The 21,403-nt window shown below is 35.4% G+C and overlaps 1 protein-coding gene across 3 annotated transcripts in view; it reads left to right on the forward strand.

Moving 5' to 3' along the window:
• Positions 1-20,798, forward strand: part of LOC138703781 (uncharacterized) — a 391,629-nt gene extending 370,831 nt beyond the window's left edge. For all 3 annotated transcript variants that reach the window (XM_069831957.1, XM_069831956.1, XM_069831955.1), the window contains one exon: positions 674-20,798. In XM_069831957.1, the coding sequence (XP_069688058.1) occupies positions 674-1,075 (402 nt within the window). In that variant the 3' untranslated portion in view covers positions 1,076-20,798. The remainder of the gene's footprint in view (positions 1-673) is intronic.
• The last annotated feature ends 605 nt before the right edge of the window (positions 20,799-21,403 follow it).

The following is a 21,403-nucleotide window of genomic DNA, read 5'->3' on the forward strand; positions in this document are numbered from 1 at the left end:
ACCAATCTATATCACAACACACTCATTGCTAAAACTCCAGTTGTGAACGAAATGAGTGCACCTCTGCACATAGTGTGTTGGACATTGTGCCACTGTCATACATCTGTGACACAGTGCATGAGGGTTGGCCACTAAAGGGGAACTAAGAGGTGGAACTTAAACCGAGAGGATTCAATCCCGCATCGGAACTGGAATCCGGTGTGGCTTAGTGGATAAAGCATCAGCACGTAGAGCTGAAAACCCGGGTTTGAGTCCCGGTGCAGAGAAAATTTTTCTCCGCTCCACCCATCCTTCATCATATGGTAATGCAAAATTTCTGCACGGAAATATCATATGTATTTCGGTACATCACAATAATATAAATTGTATTTGTCTAGACATAGCTCTAAATTTATTTACCCCCTATTAAATTAAATTATTTTATTCGTTTTATTATTCGTGACTTACACATTTTAAGGGAATATTCTCATTCACGAGTACAGTATTATGTTGTAAGAACCCACACAAAAGAAAATTGTGTTTATTTTATTCGTTTTATTATTCGTGACTTACACATATCCTCATTCACGAGTACAGTATTATGTTGTAAGAAAATTGTGTTTTTAATTATTGTCGCCTAGTTTAGACCTGCTATTCTTTGACAATATCAGTAGCTATCGACATGATGTTGCAGGAGAGCGAAATCTACCAGAAGTGTATCCGGCCACCTCCCAACCGCACGGTGTTCGATGGTGAATCTCCACCGCCGTACCGGTCGAGTTCAGCGGGTGTGCTGGGTAGTGGCGATCCTGGAGACTGGTCTAGTGGGGGCAGCAGTGCAGCGCGAGTCATTCGGTGTCACAGTGTGTCGAGTGGCTCATCTTCAGGGAGCACGAGGTCCGCCACCACGCCGACCCCTGCTGTCATTGTACCTACTCGCTCACGCCGTCTGTCTGCCTTCTCAGACTCTAGTGGGGGTGGTGGTGGCGGAGGTGGTGGCGGTGGTGGTACACTTGCGAACCTTACCATGGTCCCTTGTCGCGTTGAACCTCGCCGCCCGGCGAAACCTCCTCCGCCTCAACGTGGAGCTGTCTGACCACCGTGTGGCCACAACTGGCCGCCCTCTCCCCCAGGGGCTGTCTGATCATGTGGCCCAGTTATTTCGAAAAGTGAGGACAAACACAGTGATGGTAAACTTACGTCTTTCAGCTGTTAATTTTAATTGTGATCCTTACATTGTCAGGAAAACTCTAAATATATACAATCAACTGTATTCTATACTGAGAACAAAGTTTGTAGATTTTATTGTGGTGGAACATGTCAATTCTTGGAGCTGATGAAACTGACAGTGTCAGGACGCTGATCTTGTTATCGTCATCTGCAGTGAGAGAACAGTGCAGCATGGAATCAATAGTGTACAAAAGTCCCATCAGTATGGTTTAAATTATTTTTTGGGAACAATTATTAGTATGCAGAAGATGAACCTGCATTTCAGTGTGTGTACATTCTCATGCGTATTTGCCTTGATGACACAAATCAGTACCATGCAGTATTTTTTGGCATTTGCAGAAAATCTTATTTTGTCCTGCAATGATTGCCTTTCAGATCCCTAGCACGGTGACGAATCTGCTGCTGTTGGGTATAGTTATACAGAATTGTAACTTAACAGTGAATTATTCTCGTTCCGTAGGATGAGGATAAATGCACATACACGTTTCAGGATGTTTTGGACGTACAATATGTGACATTGATAAAGATTTTTCTGTGATTCTTGGTCTCAAGAAAAGTAAATATCTGAGCCAGATATAAGGAACAAGCACATCCTTGGTGTTGCAGGAATAGGAGTGTATTCCATGTAACTTTGTCCAGCGCTTGCCAACAATGGCAGGCATAGCAATTGTGTGATATAAGCCAACCCAGTTTCTTCGAACAATATAAAATGCTTGTGGTTTTGTAATTTAATATGGGAATGAATGTCTCTTCAGAGAAGAGCAGTGAATGTATTTGAGTAATTAGAGCAGTGCTTCTCAACGGGGGTCCAAGGAACACTGCCATTCTGTTATGTTCGTTTGTTCATATTGCAGGTACCTGAAATTGTGTTGTGTCTAGTTTGAAGAAGTGTTGATTGCCTACCGGCATTCACAAGGTTGGCTCAGGTCTATATTTAATCTGGCCTAGGGATGCATCTGCTTCTCAGTACGAGATGATCACCAGGGGTGTAGTTGTGCCATGTTGGGGGTGGGAGGAATTTCAGTTCCATTCTGCTGGCATAGTAGTTGATAAGTAGCCGAGTTAACCCTTTGCTGCACCTTCACTCACCAAGTACTGACACTTAACAGACGAGTAATATAAATATCCTAACTGTAATTCGTTTCTAGCTTACTGAATCATATGCAGGATGTGCCTCCACATTGGTTTTATAATAATTTTTGACAGCAGTATAATGTCTATGGGTCCCATAGTTCCATTGCTTAAACATCGGGCGTTTTGTGATATCAGCTGCAGCAAATAGTTAACTTCTACTATATTAATGTTTAATGTAAACACTTCAGGGAAAATACCCATTAAAGCCTGGTTCCCTATAGTTTTATAACTTCTTTAGGGTTTGACCTCGCCTTTCCTCTCTTCGTAAAATTCTAATGTGCAAGAATTTCTGTCCTCTCCAGTTAAGGCTGGTTCACAATAAACCGGGAACGAGAACCAGAATGAAAACGAGAAGCAGAGGACAAGAATATAAAAATTCTTGATTCACAATAAACCGAGAACGTAGACAACTATGCATATCGATATGCATGTCAATAACGATATGTAAAGTCGATATTACGCATTCTGATGTTATTTGTGTATAATTGACCAATGGCGTTCTTTCATGAGTACAAGGCAGCCAACATAAACACAGGTTAACCAACTTCGAAATTTCAACTGAAACATTTCATTAGGTACGGTACTATAAATATGCCCATGCATCTTTATTATCACAACATATTTTAAGTCTACCATAACGTAAAATAGAGAAGAAACATTTGTAATAGAACAAAAATGAACATAACAGTAGTTATTGAATTGAAGCATGAATATGTAGTGTGTAATACAACCAATACAGTAATAAAATATGATTCACTTACGATCGGTGTTCAAAGATGCAGCTATTGAAAGCCACGTATTCTCCTTCATTTTCTCATCTTTATACGAGGTGCGCCGCTTATCGTAAACGTGAGGATTTTCCTCAACACTCGATATTAGAATCTCATCAAATAAAACTTGCTCCATGATGCACAGCACAGAACAAAACAGTGCATAGGTTATGTAACGGTCTTCTTGCTGCAACATATACGACGACAAAATAGCTTTTAGATGGCAATAGAATGAATCTAGTGGGCTGTGATCGGAAACGTGAACGCCAAACTTGAAACTTGGCCAACTCTCCGTTCCCAATCCCAGGCTCCAGCAAGCTTTTCGTTAATTGTGAATGCTCACATTTTAACAATTTTACCGTTTTCGTTTTCGTACCGACTCTCGTTTCCGGTTTATTGTGAACCATCCTTTAACCTCACCCCCGAAGGCTTCCCTGGTAAGGGAAAATACAAATATTGCAATACGGGTGATTTCATGAGCCTTTCTTTCCACAGGAAACCAGTCTAAATCTCAACAAAGATCTAACCCCTGCTGATGGGTGCCTTTTGCAATCCCCAAATGCCACATTTTTAAGGGTTTGGCACCGTTTTAATATGGTCTTCCCTGGTGATCTCTGTTCTGTTCGTTACTTCCTGCTAGTTCCTTATTTAATGATGAAATATGAATGGATGATTGAATTGGTCAGGTAAATGAAGTAAATATGAACTCTGCTTTGGCAAAAGGGCCTAACTGTTTGGATGTTGGTTCATTTCTACAGGCCGCTAACATTCCTGTACCTCAGCTGCTGATACATCATTGCTGAAGACTTGTGGTATAGCAACAAAAGATATCTATTATCAATTGCTCTTTAACACATCTTTATTGATAATGTGGACCCATCTTCAAGACTTCTGAAATACATTGATATTTATTTTTTCACAATCCAGTTTACTAATCACGGGGTACCGTATTGGATTGCATATTTCCCAATAGACTCAACATAAGTTAATTAGCACGAAAATATTCCACGGAGATGGATCCTGTAGATGTATTTAAATGTGTTACATTATCAATGCAGAATAATGCAAAAGAGCAGTACGTTATATTTAATTCTGACGGAGAAAGTCTTCAACAGCAAACAACATGTACCGTAACAAAACTGTGCAACTGAAATATATTGGTTCTTAGATGTATTTGTTCATCAATAATGATATCCTACTTTCATTACAGAAAAAGAAATTAACTTCAATTTCTGGTCTTTCTAGACATCATTTAAATTTAATTAAAGACACTAGGCCAAATGATTGTTGTCTTAATTTAATTATTTGTATATAACTTTAGTTGGCAAAGCTGTTTTGTGATGTTAATTTTATTTATAATAGTTAAGGGCCGTATTCATAAACGAGTCTTTGGATGAAGACTTATCAAAGTCGACTTTCGTAGTAAAGTTTAACTTTGTTAAAAGTCCTATTCATAGACAATACTTCTGAAACTTTGACTTCGACTTCGGTAAGTCGAGATTTGACGATCTTGTTCTAATGTTGGCAATCACAATCACTGCCTTCTAAACGAATGAAATTAATAGATAGTTGAAATACAGTAGGCATTGCCAAAATCAAAGCCATCTTTTAAGTCGCAAATCAATGAAATAATTGAACATCGGTACATGTTAAGCGATTGTTAGCTTTATATAAGAATAATTTTTATTTCATCCTAAATTAATTTTATTCTGAGGGATTGGATGATAAGAAGATGCCACCAATGACAGACTATGAAAGAGACATATTATCCTGGCGACATTTGGCAGAGTTGCTTCCTGCACGTCTGCAGAAACTACTTAAAAATTATCTGAAATCAGTATGCAGGAAACATTATTATGACGACCACAGGATTATAAATTAACTTCATATCCAACTGTATAACCTATCTTCTATAGAATTAAATAGTCAAAATCAATATTAAACTGTCAGTCCTTACTTGTGGCATAAAATCGCGATAAAATAAGAAATTGTATTAGTGGTTGAACAGGTAGGCCTAATTCTTTCTGATTATTATTCATCAATGAATGTTGAAACATGGCGAGGATATATAGTACAGTCTGTTTATCAAATCTGTATCTTCATTTGAATTTATTATCTATAATTAGGCCTAATAATACGCTAAGGAACACGAGCAGCTTTAATAATCTCCTAGATGCCCTCAATATCAACAATTTCCCTAATATCAGCCATTTTCCTTATGTCTACGAACGAAAGTCAAACTCGTAGTCTAGATTTTCGGCGACTTCGAAGTGAAGTCAGGATTGAAGTTTACTGTCATCAAAGTGTCGACTGTGAATAGGAAAATGACGACTTTATACTTTTCAAAGTCAACTTTGGTCTAAAGTCTCGTCTATGAATACGACCCTAAGGGCCGTATTCATAAACGAGACTTTGGATGAAGACTTCCCAAAGTCGAATTTCGTAGTAAAGTTTAACTTTGTTGAAAGTCCTATTCATAGACAATACTTCTGAGACTTTGACTTTGATTCCGGTAAGTCGAGATTTGACGATCTTGTTCTAATGTTGGCAATCATAATCACTGCTTTCTAGACTAATTAAATTAACAGATAGTTGAAATAGAGTAGGCATAGACACAATCAAAGCCATCTTCTGAGACACAAACCAATGAAACAATTGACTATCGGTACATGTTAAGAGATTGTTAGCCGTTCTTGCAGGTTTACATAAGAATAATTATGTAAGTAAAAGAATTGATATTGTTAGATCTTTACATCAGTAGATAATAATTCGTTCTACTTGGTCACAAAAAATCGTAACTCAGTTTCGAACAGTCTTATACTCGTATATAATACAATAAAATTCGTAACTACAAAACATGAAATAGTATTGCCTGCTAAGAATTTTGTTGTGAATAAAACATCGATTGTAGTTAGGTTAGGTTCACATTAAGCCCTCGAATTATTTCATTATAAAATAATTTTATTCTGAAAATAAGGAAGATAAGAAGATGCCACTAATGACAGACTACTTAAAAATTAATTGAAATCAATATTCAGAAAACATTATTGTAACGACCGCAGGATTAAAAATTAACTGCCTATCCAACTGTATAAATGATCCTCTATAGAATTATTAAGTAGTCAAATCAATATTAAGCCATCAATTAGAGCCTACCTGTAGCGCAAAATCGGGATGAAATAAGAAATTCAATTATTGGTGGAACAGATAATCCTCTTTGATTATTCATCAATGAATGTTGAAACATGACGAGGATATCTAATACTGTCTATCAAATCTGTACCTTGATTTTAATTTATTATCCATATCTAATAATACGCTAAGGAACATGAACAGCTTTAATAATCCCCTAGATGTCCTCAATATTCTCGGAAAATCAACAATTTTCCAAATATCAGCCATTTTCCTTATGTCCACGAACGAAAGTCAAGGTCTACATTTTCAACGACTTCGAAGTAAAGTCACGATTGAAGTTTACTTTCGTCAAAGTGTCGACTGTGAATAGGAAAATGGTGACTTTGTACTTTCCAAAGTCAACTTTGGTCCAAAGTCTCGTCTATGAATACGACCCTAAAAGTACCAAAAGTTGAATGCAAGTTTGACTTTCGAGATTTTAATGGTGTAATTAAATGTCCTGGATAGTTTCATGCAACTGAAAATAGATAAGTCCATTATGATGCTTAATTTAGATAAGGATGATGGGTTTCTGTTGTTGCTAGTTTCACCAGGGAAACGTGAAGAATGCTCTGGACAAAAGAGTGCTCAGTAAGGATGCAGCTGCATTTAGCAAACTGGATACATATCCATATAGAAAAACTCCCAATAGAATAGTATTGGTTGCATTTAGTACGGAGTTTTTAAACTGTTTATGTAGCTTAACATGAAGTCGCAACGTCATGGTATTTCAGTGGCCTGAAACGAAGTACAGTGTTTTAAGGGAGACAGAGGTGAAATTGTATCACTCCATATCCTGATCTTTGACCAGATCGTAGGAATACTCTGAAAAATAAATAACACATTTCAGTTCAGTATACTGCTACTGCTTGTATTTATTTTAATACAAAAAGTCAGCTTTACATTATATCGGTAGTAATAAATTCTATGTTTATCCTACAAATCATGCGGTAAAACTCTCTCTGTTTTTAAGAGGACGTTACACAATACAAGACGTTTTAGAGCCTTTATCCAAAATGTTTCAGAATTGTACACAATTATTTGTGGATTTTTTCTTGAAATATACGTAAGAGGAAACTCTATGGATTGTGCTATGAATGCAGTGTGGGAAATACACAGAGCGATCCATATTTATGTCCGACTTTTTATTCGTCTATCACAAGTAAATGAATTAACATGACAGGGTCAAAGTAGCATGAACTATAGTCCCGTAGCTCTAATTTCCGGCAGCCAATCGCGTTGGAGGTCGGCTACATTTAAACGTGTGCGTCTTGTGATTCGCTGATTCATTTCTTAAGGCTCGATAAATACTTAATATAATCGCCCGCCATTTTAGCTCTTTCGTTGGCGTTCGCAGAAAGCACACGAAGACGTTATTTGCTGCTCAATTATTTGCTGAATTACAGTGCGTTTGATTTATTATCATAGGAGCTACGACATGACAATGTTTAACAGTGTGGCAAATAGATTCCTCGTATGGTAGCTCGGCAACGTAAGAACAAAAATGGCGAACGATACTACCTACCTAGACCTTATAGAGCCTTCACTTTCTAAGACGTAAGCAAAGAGGCGGAGTCACGCCGGAAATAACAGCGTCGGGACTATAATAGTCCAGTCATTAGGATTGCTTAAAATTCCACCAATATTAAAATTCGAGGTAAGCACCAGCATTTGCTGCACATTTTTCCAGACGTGGCTGAACATTCTGTACTGCTCTCAAGTATTTCATTTGGCACACGACCACACTCCTCTCGTCTGACCATAGAATGTGTCACAAAAGGCTAGGTTCCTCTTGAATCCATGCTAGCAGAGACTCCGCAAACTCCATTCTGATATCACAGTCCTCACATGACAGAGCTTGCACAAGTGTGGCTTCATGGCCGCCAATTCATTTTCTTTAGCACTGCTGCATGGACCCATAGGATACACCAGATTCCCGCTGGTACTGTCGAATGGATTTCTTAGGACTTCTCTGGAAGGCCTCAGTAGCGGTTGCTTTGGCCTCCTCTGTGATCACTGTTTTGGTCGGCCAGCACCCTTCAGTTGCGTAACTGAGCCAGTGCGAATCAAGTTGGCGTGAAGTCTCTTGATGGTCTTGTAGTCCAGCGTCGCATTTTTCCCTTCACCATTCTCCACCATCTCTGCACCATAATTGGGGACTGCCACACTTCCATTCGAACAGCAATTCGTGTTCGATCATACACAGTCAGTCTTGTGGCCATGGTTAATGTTACAAAATCTGAAACTTCCAAACCTATACTAAAAGCGCTGGCATTAGAAGCTGTGAACAATAGATACCACCAGGAGAATGGTTACATATCTACACAGATGGGTCTACTATCAATAACAACTGAGGATCAGGAATTACGTGTGCGTTATGCTCATTTTATCAACCAGCAGGACATCATACAACAAATTTTGATGCGGAAATAATGGCTATTCATATCTCACTCCAACACCTACTATACAGAATAGATAAATTTCAAAATGGTGTCATTCTCTCTGATTCTAAAGCAGCATTATATGCAATAAATTCCTATAAAATTATGTCAATCCAAATTAAAGAATGTCACAAAATGATCCAACAACTTCAAAAACTACAGAAAAGAATTCAATTGCAATGGATACCTGCACATTGCGGAATTGCTGGAAATGAAACTGCTGACTTTCTTGCCAAAAAAGGATCCAATTTAATTCAGAATACAAATACAAGCCTACCTTTTACATCCATCGAAAGACTAATTAAAAATAAATATAAAATCAAGCAAAACCAAGCACTATGTACCAAAGCCAAAGATAAAAAATGGAGCATTTTAATAAAAAAAAACAAGAAATTATTCCAGAAATCCCACGTAAATCTGCAGTAGCAAAATTCAGACTGCTTACAGAACACGATTATTTGGCCAAACACTTGAATACAATAGGAATTTACTTACTTACAAATGGCTTTTAAGGAACTCGAAGGTTCATTGCCGCCTTCACATAAGCCCGCCATTGGTCCCTATCCTGAGCAAGATTAATCCAGTCTCTATCATCATATCCCACCTCCCTCAAATCCATTTTAATAGTATCCTCCCATTTACGTCTCGGGCTCCCCAAAGGTCTTTTTCCCTCCGGTCTCCCAATTAACACTCTATATGCATTTCTGGATTCGCCCATACGTGCTACATGCCCTGCCCATCTCAAACGTCTGGATTTAATGTTCCTAATTATGTCAGGTGAAGAATACAATGCGTGCAGTTCTGCGTTGTGTAACTTTTTCCATTCTCCTGTAACTTCACAAATCCAAATTGTCCTCTATGCAACAAAGAAGAAGAAATGACTGCAGAACATCTACAAACCTGTGAAGTTCTACCTGATGGATCCACCACAGAGAAATATTGGAGAGCAAGAACGCTAATGGCTTCATTGCCAAAGCCCGGCATTAGATAACAACATGTTTTAAGATTTACACTACATTTTTCTGATTACATTAATGTTTCGGACTGTACTGGGAACACAATAAAACAGAATGACAGCTTCTTTTGTGCTTGGCCACGTACTGGGGTTCTGTAAGAAGGGAGAGCTACTGAGTAACAACAGAACCATCGTGCCCGTACAGCAATTGCCAACCTGCTAAGAAACAGAGGATGGGAAGTACATGAGGAGATTCATTGTGTGTCTGAAGATGATTCTCATAGAAGAGTCGATATAATTGCCATCAAAGAAGAACCCAGAAAGCGATGGTCTTAGACCCTACGATTTGCTTTGAACGAGACACGAATCAAGCACTGCAGATAAATGATGGCAAGCGAGCTAAATATGTACCTTGTCTTCCACACCTCAGTGAAAAATATGGCATTTCGCTTTACAACTGGGATGTTGCAGGCTTACTATTTGGAGCGAGGGGTTGTTTACCAAAATTTACATGTAATATCCTTAAATCCTTTCAAATTCCCTTTTATGAGGTTCAGAAGATTGTAATGGAAATTCTGAAGGCCTCTCTTCAAATTCTACACTATCATCTATATGTTAACACGTAAATTTTTGTTTTAATGTACAAATCGAATCATTATTTTGCTCGTTTCATTTCCCTTTATCTTTTATGTTTGTTAATTCCGGATCCCACTGGTCAACCTCACTTGAGGACGGATGATTTGAAATAAATCTTAGTAGTGGTATGGAACATGGTACATTTTAATGGTGGAATGGGTCACTTACTACAGTGTAATAAAAAGTTGGACATGAATATGTGTCGTTCTGTAGATAAATATATTATTTCAGAACTCTTTGTCATTTAAATAAACCTGAAAATCAAGAAAATGATTTGACATTTGTATACATAATAAATTGTCTATCTTCAGGGATAAATAAATTCTTTATGCTTTTTTATTTATTCATATAATGAGATAGCAACTCACTTACAGAATCCATCATACTATCTTTTTTGTAGGATGCAATGTGCTTGACCTCAATTGACATAAATATGAATATAGAAACGCAATTTCTTGTACACTTATTATAAAAGTTTTTGTTTTTGACATTACTGGACTTCAAGAACATGTTCAAGATTTAAGAGAAAATTACAATATGGCAGAGACGAATAAAAAAAAGTTTTGTGCAGATAATTACTTCCCTTCATTAATTTCAAGCAATGTGTTCAAGTTCAGACTCTTAATCAGAGTGCGAATTAAGCTTTTTCTTCGAGGGGAAGGGGGGATTAGCCAGTTTTTCCTTTATCAGTATGCTTCAAACACTGGAATTTCAGAATTAAACATTTTCTTAATTATATAAGTAAAAGACCATACTAACTCAGTAACTTAATCAGATAAATAATTTTAAGATACGGACAGGGCTGCCGAGAAGGGGGGGGGGGGGGCAAAGGGGGCAAGTGCATATGGGCCCGTCAGATTAAGTGAGTCTGATTACTTTTTATTATCATGAATAATTGAGGGGTTTGCCGGAAAAAGGGTGTATACATCAATATGGTGAATTGAGATACAGGCAATCTAAGATTTTAAAACGCACCTGAATAAAATGTTATACAGATAATGAACAAAATTATACATTAAATTAAAAATCTTAGCGAGTATAGATGTTTTGTAGCATTTAGGCAGTTCGTAATATTAAATTTTCTTATATTTGTACCATATAAAACTTCGGTCTATACGCCCTTTATCCATATAATGATTTGCTTAGAGGATTTAATGTAGATTTCAGATTTAAATTTCACGCGGAATTGAAACAAAGATACATTTTATGACATTTATTATCTACTTCTAAAGTAATTTACATTATTTCAGGTATACTGAGTAGACATTAAGTACGCAAAGCAAAATCTCCATTTTGTGTGAACATAAATAAAATTTACTCTTTGTATAATCCTGATAACAATAAACCCAAAAATCTGAATATTGTAACAAATCTCTTTGTAGAACATAAAATATTTCCGACTGAATCTATGAGTTTCATAAGTTTGTTTACTCTTAAAGCAAGGACAATAATGAACAACTAGACTGACTAAATTGAACTATATATACTTGCTTAGTCTCTACCAAGAGAAAACACACACAGTACAGTATGCTGTAACGCGCACGCACGCAGCCCTGTCCTGCAGGTATGTACAGTACAATCAAAACAAAATTTCGCTACTATAATTAACGAATTATTCACTACATTTTAAACCGTTTTCCCGAAGAAGGGCGTATAGGTCTATCAGCCTTTCTTCCGGCAAACCCCTCAATTATTCGTAGATACATACCGGTACTATAAAATTTTGTAAGAATATTTGTTACATAAATTTGACATATTGATTCAACAATAGTAGAATTAAATAATGCAAATTACCATTTTATATGTAGATATTTGACTTTTATATAATAGAATATCAGTTTCCCGCATTAACATTCACCGACACGACACTTGAGGGCCCCGGCATTTGCCTGAACTATGTTCCCATCGCCTGTACCGAACACGTTAAATTATTTATTGGCTTGTGCTTTTTAACTACTACTGCAATATGCTAATGGACGCTCCCAAACCGAAGTCACAGGATCAGGTTTCCTTTTCAGTACCTACATTGTATGTTTCGTGTCGAAACTTTCGTCTTTTCGTTGTCGTTTGTCTAGTAAATTCTGTTCATTAGTGTTACCGGTTACAGTTTAACTGCACAATGGACAAGTACAGACATAAGTCAGGAGCTGAGAAGCACAAGGAGAGGCAGAAAAAATTTTAAGATATTAATATGGGTGCTAGACTGCGTGAGAAACATTATGAAGACATTAACAAAGAGATCAGTGATGAGCCGAAATATTTAAAATCAATTCATGTCTCTAATTAGGGCCAACCTCACTGAAACCTATGAATCTCCTAAATAGTCTGAGGGAATTAAAACTGGACAGTTTATTTCCAACTATTTGTATAGTCATTAAAACATTCTATACAATTCCTGTGACAGTTGCTGATGCTGAAAGATCCTTGAGCAAAATGAAGGAAATAAAAATGTATTCAGATAAACAATGTGTCAAGAACGACTGAGTAACGTTGGCATCCTTAGTCTGGAGAGCGATCTTGCTAGGTCTTTAAATTTTAGTGATGTAATTGATGATTTTGCATCAATGAAGTCAGGAAGAGTTGTTTATTGATGTTGGACTGCAAGTTAGAAATTACAGGTGTTTATGAATACAATTTATTGTGCTAATGTGAAATTTTGCTAAAATTTTTCAATGTAAGAAAAGTGCATATTTTTAGGTTCGTATCTGTGTATGGGGTTATCTTTTATTTATTTTGCAAATAATTATTATGGTCAGAATAACTGGTAATTTGTAATTGTTACTTTTTTCAACGGGGGTCCGAATACAGTATTGCATAGGGGTCCATAAATTCTGTCGGCGGCCCTAGATACGGATACATATGTTTCAAATTATAAAATGTAAATCAAAGGGAAGAAGTTACAATTTATTAAGAAAGTGCTTTTACCTTAAGTAAATAATTTGTTTGTATGAGATGATGTCTTTGAAATTTCCTGTCTACTGGATTCACAATAATGAACACACTGATTTATAACTGCCTTTAACAAAATTATACTATATTGCCAACACTCGTGTTGAAAAGACAGCTTAAAAATGCCCACCACCTTCTTGATGTACGTATATAATATGCAATTGAAAGTCAGCACCAGGGATAAATAAAAATTACGTCAGGGCGTTGTTATAGAGCATACATGGGCATCGTGCCTCACTTGAGAATTTGTGCCTCACTGAACTTCACAGAGCTTATCGCTCTTCACAGTCCCCGTTCCTCCCTCACGTAGCTCCTAGGCGTGGGCAGGTTCTGTATCAGTTTCATAAGCAATATCAGTGGTGGCATAATGGCATTATCAAAGCAGTGTGTACGCGTTAGAAAACGATTATTTCATGAGAAATGGGAGGAAGAGTTTTTTTTCTGTTTAGAAGGGGAGAACATACGATTTATGTTATGCTCGAAAATCCTATTGGGCATTAATAAATTTAATATACAACGACATTACTCCTTATGTCATAAAGAACATGCTGAATTAGAAGGTAAGACAAATTAAATGTTATTTTTCGTACTATTCCGAAGAAAATTTATGATCTTAACATTTGCATAGTATACTAAATACGACATTATACCTTAATCACGCTGCATTAAAAGGTACGAATAATTAAATGTTGTTTGTACGTATTATTTCCAAAAGAAATTTATAAAAAAAATATCAAATGTACATAGAAAACGAAATATGATTTTCTGAAATTAGTTTAGGTCGAGAACGTGCAAATCTATTAAGTAATCTTGAGAAACGCCAGATATTCAAGAAAATAAACGTAGACAACGTGATTGAATATTATTGGCTAGTTACGCAATTTCTCGCCTGTGATTTAAATCAATTCAATGATGGAGGAATGGTAAAGAGGTTTATGATTGAAGCTGCCGAATTAATTTGCCAAATTGAATAAAAGTTTTCGAGAGTCTCACGTTAACCAAGCGCTTTCCTAATAATTCGCCACTGACCGCCTTAGCGATTACGATAAGGTGACGCAGGTCACAGAGGTTTATATTTCCCATCCTACTCTGCAGTCTCCTCTCCTAGTAAGCAAACTATTTCAAATCGAGTGCCTCACGTAACCGAAAATTGTGCCCATGCATGTTATAGAGCCTGCCGCATGGAGCGATTGCCAAAGTATTCCATGGGAAAGTCAGTAGATGTCGATCTCATCATGTTTACTTGTGGTTATAATAGTGCCACTAGCTTGAAACATTCACAGACCCTGACAGTAGTCAATATTAACTAAAATCTGTAGGTTAGGACACGAGAGGGAGAAAATAATTTTCCTTGACAGGGAAAAATATTGCTATCTTCAGCTAGGGAAACAATTACAAGCTGAGGAATTCCCTCCCTCACCCCCATTAATTCGCACTCTGCTCTTAATACATTTGATAGATACAAGAAACTATAATAGTCTTCTTTTATTTAATGCATACCTTAATTAATGTCAAATTAGAGTCATATTATGCTGGAATCAGGTTTAGTTACTAATGCTCCACCATTTTAAATCTATGGATCGGTGAAATTTCTACAATTTAAGTAATTGATTAACTAGCGGACTTACTAGTGTTAAATTGTAAGTCTGTGCGGCTTACAGCTGTTTCGGTGCTTCATCACACCATCCTCAGAGCCTAAAAGTAGTGTACGTAAGATTCAAAATGGATTTTACAATTTTATACCAATTGTTCTGAAACTTATACCACATATTATGTCTTATAATGTGGTTATGAAATACATAAATTTTCACTTTGATATTACAATTAGTTCACTTATAATTAATTTTTTGTTGTTATATATAATCTTGCTCAGCTTGGTGAGGTTGCCAGAGACAAAGAATGTTAAACAGTAAAATTTAAGATGACATTGTATTGTATTGTATTGTACTGTATTGTATTTATTAATATTCTATGGTGTTCATACATTGCTTTACAGCTAGAATATGTAACAAGTCAAAAAACTTAATACTGTTATAAAGTCTTAATTTATAGTCACAGTCTACATGAAATATATACAGACGAGATTTACAATATAGTCTACTAGTACAACACAAAGTTTTAGTATCAATTTCATGAAGTGTTATTGAATGTCATGAATTCACCTACAGAATAGAAGGCGTGAGAAATTAGGTACTTCATTAATTTGGCCCTAAATAATCTTATGTTTTGAGTTTCATTTTTTATATCGATAGGGAAGCTATTAAAAATTTTTACTGCTCTATAACACACTCCTTTTTGATAGCATGATAGACTTGCTGATGGAGTATGAAAGTCATTTTTTTGACGTGTATTTATGCTATGAACTGTTGAATTAGTTACAAAGTTTTCACGATTACATACGAGGAAGATTATTAATGAAAAGAGATACTGACAAGCCATGGGCATTATTAAAAATGTCTTACAGGAAATTTGTTTACAATAAACTAAAATTTACAGTAGATAATATTTCACATAATGAAAATTTGCAGTAAAATAAAACCTACAGATTAAAATAGAATGAGAAAATTCAATTTGAATTGAAATACTAATGTCGCCGTAAAATCAAAGCTATAATAGAAATTTCCTTAATTGTTGTTGTGACTCCAAATTTATGACAGAATGACACGAATTGTTTTGTTATGGTCCCTCTAGCGCCCACTATTAATCCGATGACTTCTATGTATATCCCTGAGTTTATATGATGTTTTGTAATAAGGGATAGTTGGTTCATAAATTCTCCTTTTCTCTAGATTAACCTCCTCGGGTTGATTCTGATGCGTCTCGAATCTGATGGTCAGATCCAGGTTTAAATGTTATAATATCAATACGCCAATGGTTTCCGGTATCCGCTATTCCATGGACTTCTTTATAGGTAGTGTAGCTATTGGACTAAGGCATGTTACGATTACAGACCTAATCTTGTGATGTCTGCTGTTACGAAGAGTTTCGCCAAATGGGCATGAACCCAAGACATGAGCCAAAGTTTCAACCTCACTGTGGTATCACCTATAGTGAATTATAATTGTTCCAATTTTCAAAGTTTACATAATATTTCTTTAAATTTATATTTAATTTATTCCTGATAGATTTATGTAAAATATAATATATGCTTTTCATATTCTTCCAATTACTTTTTGAGAAATAAAATATTTACTCTTTTAGTTGTTAATTTTTCAGTTTTTTAAAACTTATCACATCCTCAACACATGGTGATTTGAATACTTTCAATGACAGAAGAAAACAAATGTGTCAGTTTATTCCACATCCTTTTGTGGACGTCTGTGCAAAATTTCACTGAAAATGGAGAAAAACTGCATTCATTAGATCATTTTGAATGTTACAAAATGTTGTTTTCTAATGCCAGGTGTTTGACAATAAAGTCATTTGACCTCTTGCACTCCAGTATTTTTCAAAGATATTATCATGGCCAGCCACTGAAGCACAGATTTTGAGGTGTTCCGAATCCATTTCTTGGTTTAAGTTGCACAATGGGCAGTTAGGGAACTGATATATTCCAATTCTATGCAAGTGTTTGGCCAAACAGTCATGGCCTGTTGCCAATCTAAATGCAGCTACAGACGATTTTCGTGGTAAATCGGGAATTAACTTGAAAATGGCAAGTCGTAGCCGATTTAAGTCAACACCATATTTTAACGTTTTGGTGGCTACTTCATTCACACACAACCCCCAGAATGTCTGGAGGACAAAATGTTGGAAATTGGAAAATCAAGAAAATGAGTGTCAAAGTAGTCTACAGCATGTATATGATATATAGTATCACTCTGATCCCTTTAAATTCGTCCTGAGTAGCTTTAAAATGTCATAAGGCCAAAATAGCAACAGCAATAGAAAACTGAAACATTATTTTATTCCATGTTGAATCTTTCGTACACTACTTTTAACACTTGAATATAAATAATTGATTAAATGGCGATCTTACTCGTGTTAATTATGTAAGCATGTGCGGCTTACATCTGTTTCGATGCTATTCGACACCATCCTCAGAGCCTACTAGATCTCGGTCATCACACGAACGTACCCACACAACAGGCAGCGAAGTTGAGATAGCGCCGAGATCTAGTAGGCTCTGAGGATGGTGTCGAATAGCACCGAAACAGCTATAAGCCGCACATGCTTGTCATAATTTATTAACACGAGTAAGCTCGCCATTTAATCAATTATTTATTATTTTATTTTTTAGAGTTACAAACAGAATTTCCATTATCACCAATCCATAGCCTTAAATGCATAATAATAAAATTAAAAAATACGTTAATGAGTTTTAATTTCACACATTTCATCTCGAAGCACATTTGAAAGGAATTTATGTTATTTGAAACATCTTAAATATGGTACATGGACAACGTGAATGTATCTATATTTTCACTATATAATATTGCATCTTTCAAGAACTGATAATTAAAAATGTTACTTGTTACAGTGTCTGTACTATAAGCATTCTACTTCGTCAGGATTATTTTACTAAAAAAAGGATGTACTGAATGTAAATAAATTTTAATTTCTGAGAAAAAAATCTCAAAATTTGGTATTTCTATCAAAATTAACATATTATTTCACCTCGTCTTCCCCTGAAGTTCAGATTCAATGTTTCTTCATAATCTGTGCCTGTACATATCCCTTACTGAATTTTAAGACACATTCTTTCCTCTGCATCCAGCGGTCGGTTATATAAAGTGTGAAGAATGGGAAATTATTGGGAATTGTTTAGAAAGATAAAATTCTATGTGGCATAACGAAAGAAGAATCTATATACGTATCTATTATCAGTCAGTACCTACCATCCACCAAGCCCGCCATTTCTGCTTCTGCTTGGTTAAGGCTGGTTCACAATAAACTGGGAACGGAAACAACAACGAGAACGGAAATAATGTTAAAATAAATGTATTTAAATGTAAGCATTCACAATAGTTAATTGTGAATGCTCACATTTAAATACATTAACAATATTTCCGTTCTCGTTGTCGTTTCCGTTCCCGGTTTATTGTGAACCAGTCTTTACTTGTCATATTTCTGTTCATTCAGCTCACTAGCCTTTCTATATAGTAAACTATGTTTCAGAGATGTATTGTAATGAGTTTATTGTGTATTCTGTGTAAATTTGTGATCTAATGCAATGAATATGAAACGAGTTCTCATGCATGCATTTTTAAATGTAAATTAAATGGCAAGTCGCTGGGATTCTATCAGTTACTGCTCTGTGCTTTAATACTGTTTTCTCAAGCTGCGTTGCCATTTATTTCTTATATGCAAGTGAAATTGAAGTTTATATATAAAAATATATATATATATATATATGAAATAAATATTTATTGCCAAAACTTTGCCTTCTAAAATTTTGAGGTCATATGGTCCAGTGTATGTTATATTTAGGAAATATAGCAAATAATTTCTGGCACAAATTCAGCACTTCTATGACAGGAAATGAGTGCTGATATTATTGAGGATATGAGACTGAACCTTCCTGCAGAAAATCAATTTAGTCTAAACAAAAATCATAATTCATTGTAGAGAATCGACGTCATTGTATATCTAAAATTGCTACCACATTATTTTTCAAGGTAGTATCACAGTTTAGAATATACAGTTGCGAAGCTCAATACTTACTAAATATGCAAACATAGACAGTTGAAATATGCATCCATAGATAGTTACTAGTCACCAGGATCGCTACTATCGCCTCATCACAGACTCTTTCCCTAGCAGACGATAAAATGTATTGTACTTTTGATATCGTGTTCTTTTGAAAAATTAACACCTTCCTTCCACTATTGAAATACGAAATACATAAGGTTTATATATTATTTTCATAAAGTATATATTATATTTTATAAACTCACCTTCCTGGATCTTTCGGAAGAAGGATAACTCCGACCTCTTTTTCTTAGAATTTATAGTGCTACAAACGTCGCCTTGTTCCATATTATTATTCAAATTATTGTATTTTAGCCATTTACAGTTATTACAACCAATAACGAACATTTCACAGTTTACACAACTTTTCACAACAATGCGACATACGGCACAGTCAATGCCTATTCGATCTAGACCAGGCTGTAATATATGTTCGGGTTTTCTATTTCAGTGTATGGAGCTCAGTGAATTATTATATTATAACTTTATTGCGTATCATTGCTAAGTTTTATTTAGTATAATGTGTCCATAAGTTCCCTTTACTTCTTGTTGCATAATAGCCTATGTTGCAGAAATAATTACAAAACTATGTTATTTTAATGTGAAGACAATTTTACATGTTAACATAATCTTTTCGCATCAACATTTTAAGTTTAGAGTGGAAGCTATTTTGAGGTTTAATAAAAAAGAAGGCATAATCGCAACGACCGGTGTATTTATATTGTGATTTAATATAGCACATCTACCTTCTTTAATAGACAGAAAATTTATCATACCACTCCTATGAAATTAGTGTACGTACGATTGTTACTTCGTCTCTTAGGTAGTAGATAAATACAATAATTCAATACTCAATTGTAGTATTAAAATACAGACAAATTGAGTGTGCGGAGTATCATACGTGACATTATGCTTAATTATAATGTATAATTGCGAATTTAGGAATATAAGATATGGTAAACATAACCTATAATATTTCCATATGAATGGCAGGGCATTGGAGACCACTAAAATTAGACAGAAAGGGGCAACTGGGACAGTAAACATAACCTATAATTTCAACATATCTAAATATCCTTGCGGTGCAACTGGAAATTACTGAATCGTGCATAAATGAATGTACAAGAATTTCGCAATATTTAATCGAAATAAAGGCAAGTATTACACATACGAACAAAGTAATTTTCACACCAAAAATAATATTTCATCTTAACTCGCAAGTGATATATGTCTGAAGTGTCTCATAATCATTGTTTTAAATTTTATTAATGCAATTACACTACATTTTAGAGAAATATATGTTACTCTTTAGGCATTCCAACTAATTTATATGGTTGAAATGCTGCCCTTCGTGATCAGGTTAAGCGAGTGACATGGTCTGCCTTACAGTCTGTATTAGATTACGATGGCTGTGGCACAGTCTATTGTTCCTAGTACTCACAGCGCTCCAAGCGGCTAGCAACTATCGCGAGATTTGCAAAAAAATCATCCCAAACTTCGCAACTGTATATACTAAACTGTGGTAGTATATAGGTGTGAAGAAAATATGAGTTGCTCTTGACTTCAGAGTCTAAAACAGAGAAAGTTTCAACATTTTAACATTGTAGATGGGCTTTAATTATTAAATGTGCAATTTTCAGTTGTTTGATAGTTGTCTATTGAATTATGTGATATTAATTACACCATTGTATCACTTGTTTCTGTAATATTGAATTTTTAAAAGATTACATTTCTTTTGGACAAACTAAATACAAAGTGCTTGTGTAATGAAGTGAATGGCAAGAGCCATGTTCTGTTTACCTAAGAAATAAAGCAGTACTTGTTCATCATGGAAGAAGATCTGATAGTTAACCAAAGGTTGCTATTATTCGTATATAATTATTTCTGCTTTACACTGTGGTTCTCAATCTATTTTTTCTTTATTTGTTTTCATATTACAATTCAAAATTAAATTATTGTTAATATAAAAGTGTATACATCTTGATTACACAACTTTTAACACTGTATCACTTCGGAATATATATGATAAGAACGTTCTTGTGTTAAATTTTAACGTACCTTGTTAACATGTTTCGACCTATTTTGGGTCATCTTCAGAACTGGTCGTTGTTGATCTTGGTGCCTCTTGTTTCCTGTGAGGGTGCGTTCGTAGTGTAGAGTCAAAGAGTGTGTGTGTTTTTGAATTGAATTGTGTGTTGAGAATATTGTTGGTGTGTGTTTTCGTGTGTCTGTATATTTCATATTGTTCTAGTGTGTTGAGTTTCTGGCTTTTTGGTTGGATGTGCAGTATTTCCATGTCTGTGTTGATGTCTCTGTAGGTGTCGTTGGCATTTGTGATGTGTTCTGCATATGTGGAGGTGTTTTGTAATTTTGTTATGGCTGTGATATGTTCTTTGTAACGTGTTTGAAATGATCTGCCTGTCTGTCCTATGTAGAAGTTGTTG

The sequence above is a fragment of the Periplaneta americana genome, chromosome 7 (genome assembly GCF_040183065.1).
Source record: "Periplaneta americana isolate PAMFEO1 chromosome 7, P.americana_PAMFEO1_priV1, whole genome shotgun sequence".
In the NCBI taxonomy this organism is placed as follows: Eukaryota; Metazoa; Arthropoda; class Insecta; order Blattodea; family Blattidae; genus Periplaneta; species Periplaneta americana.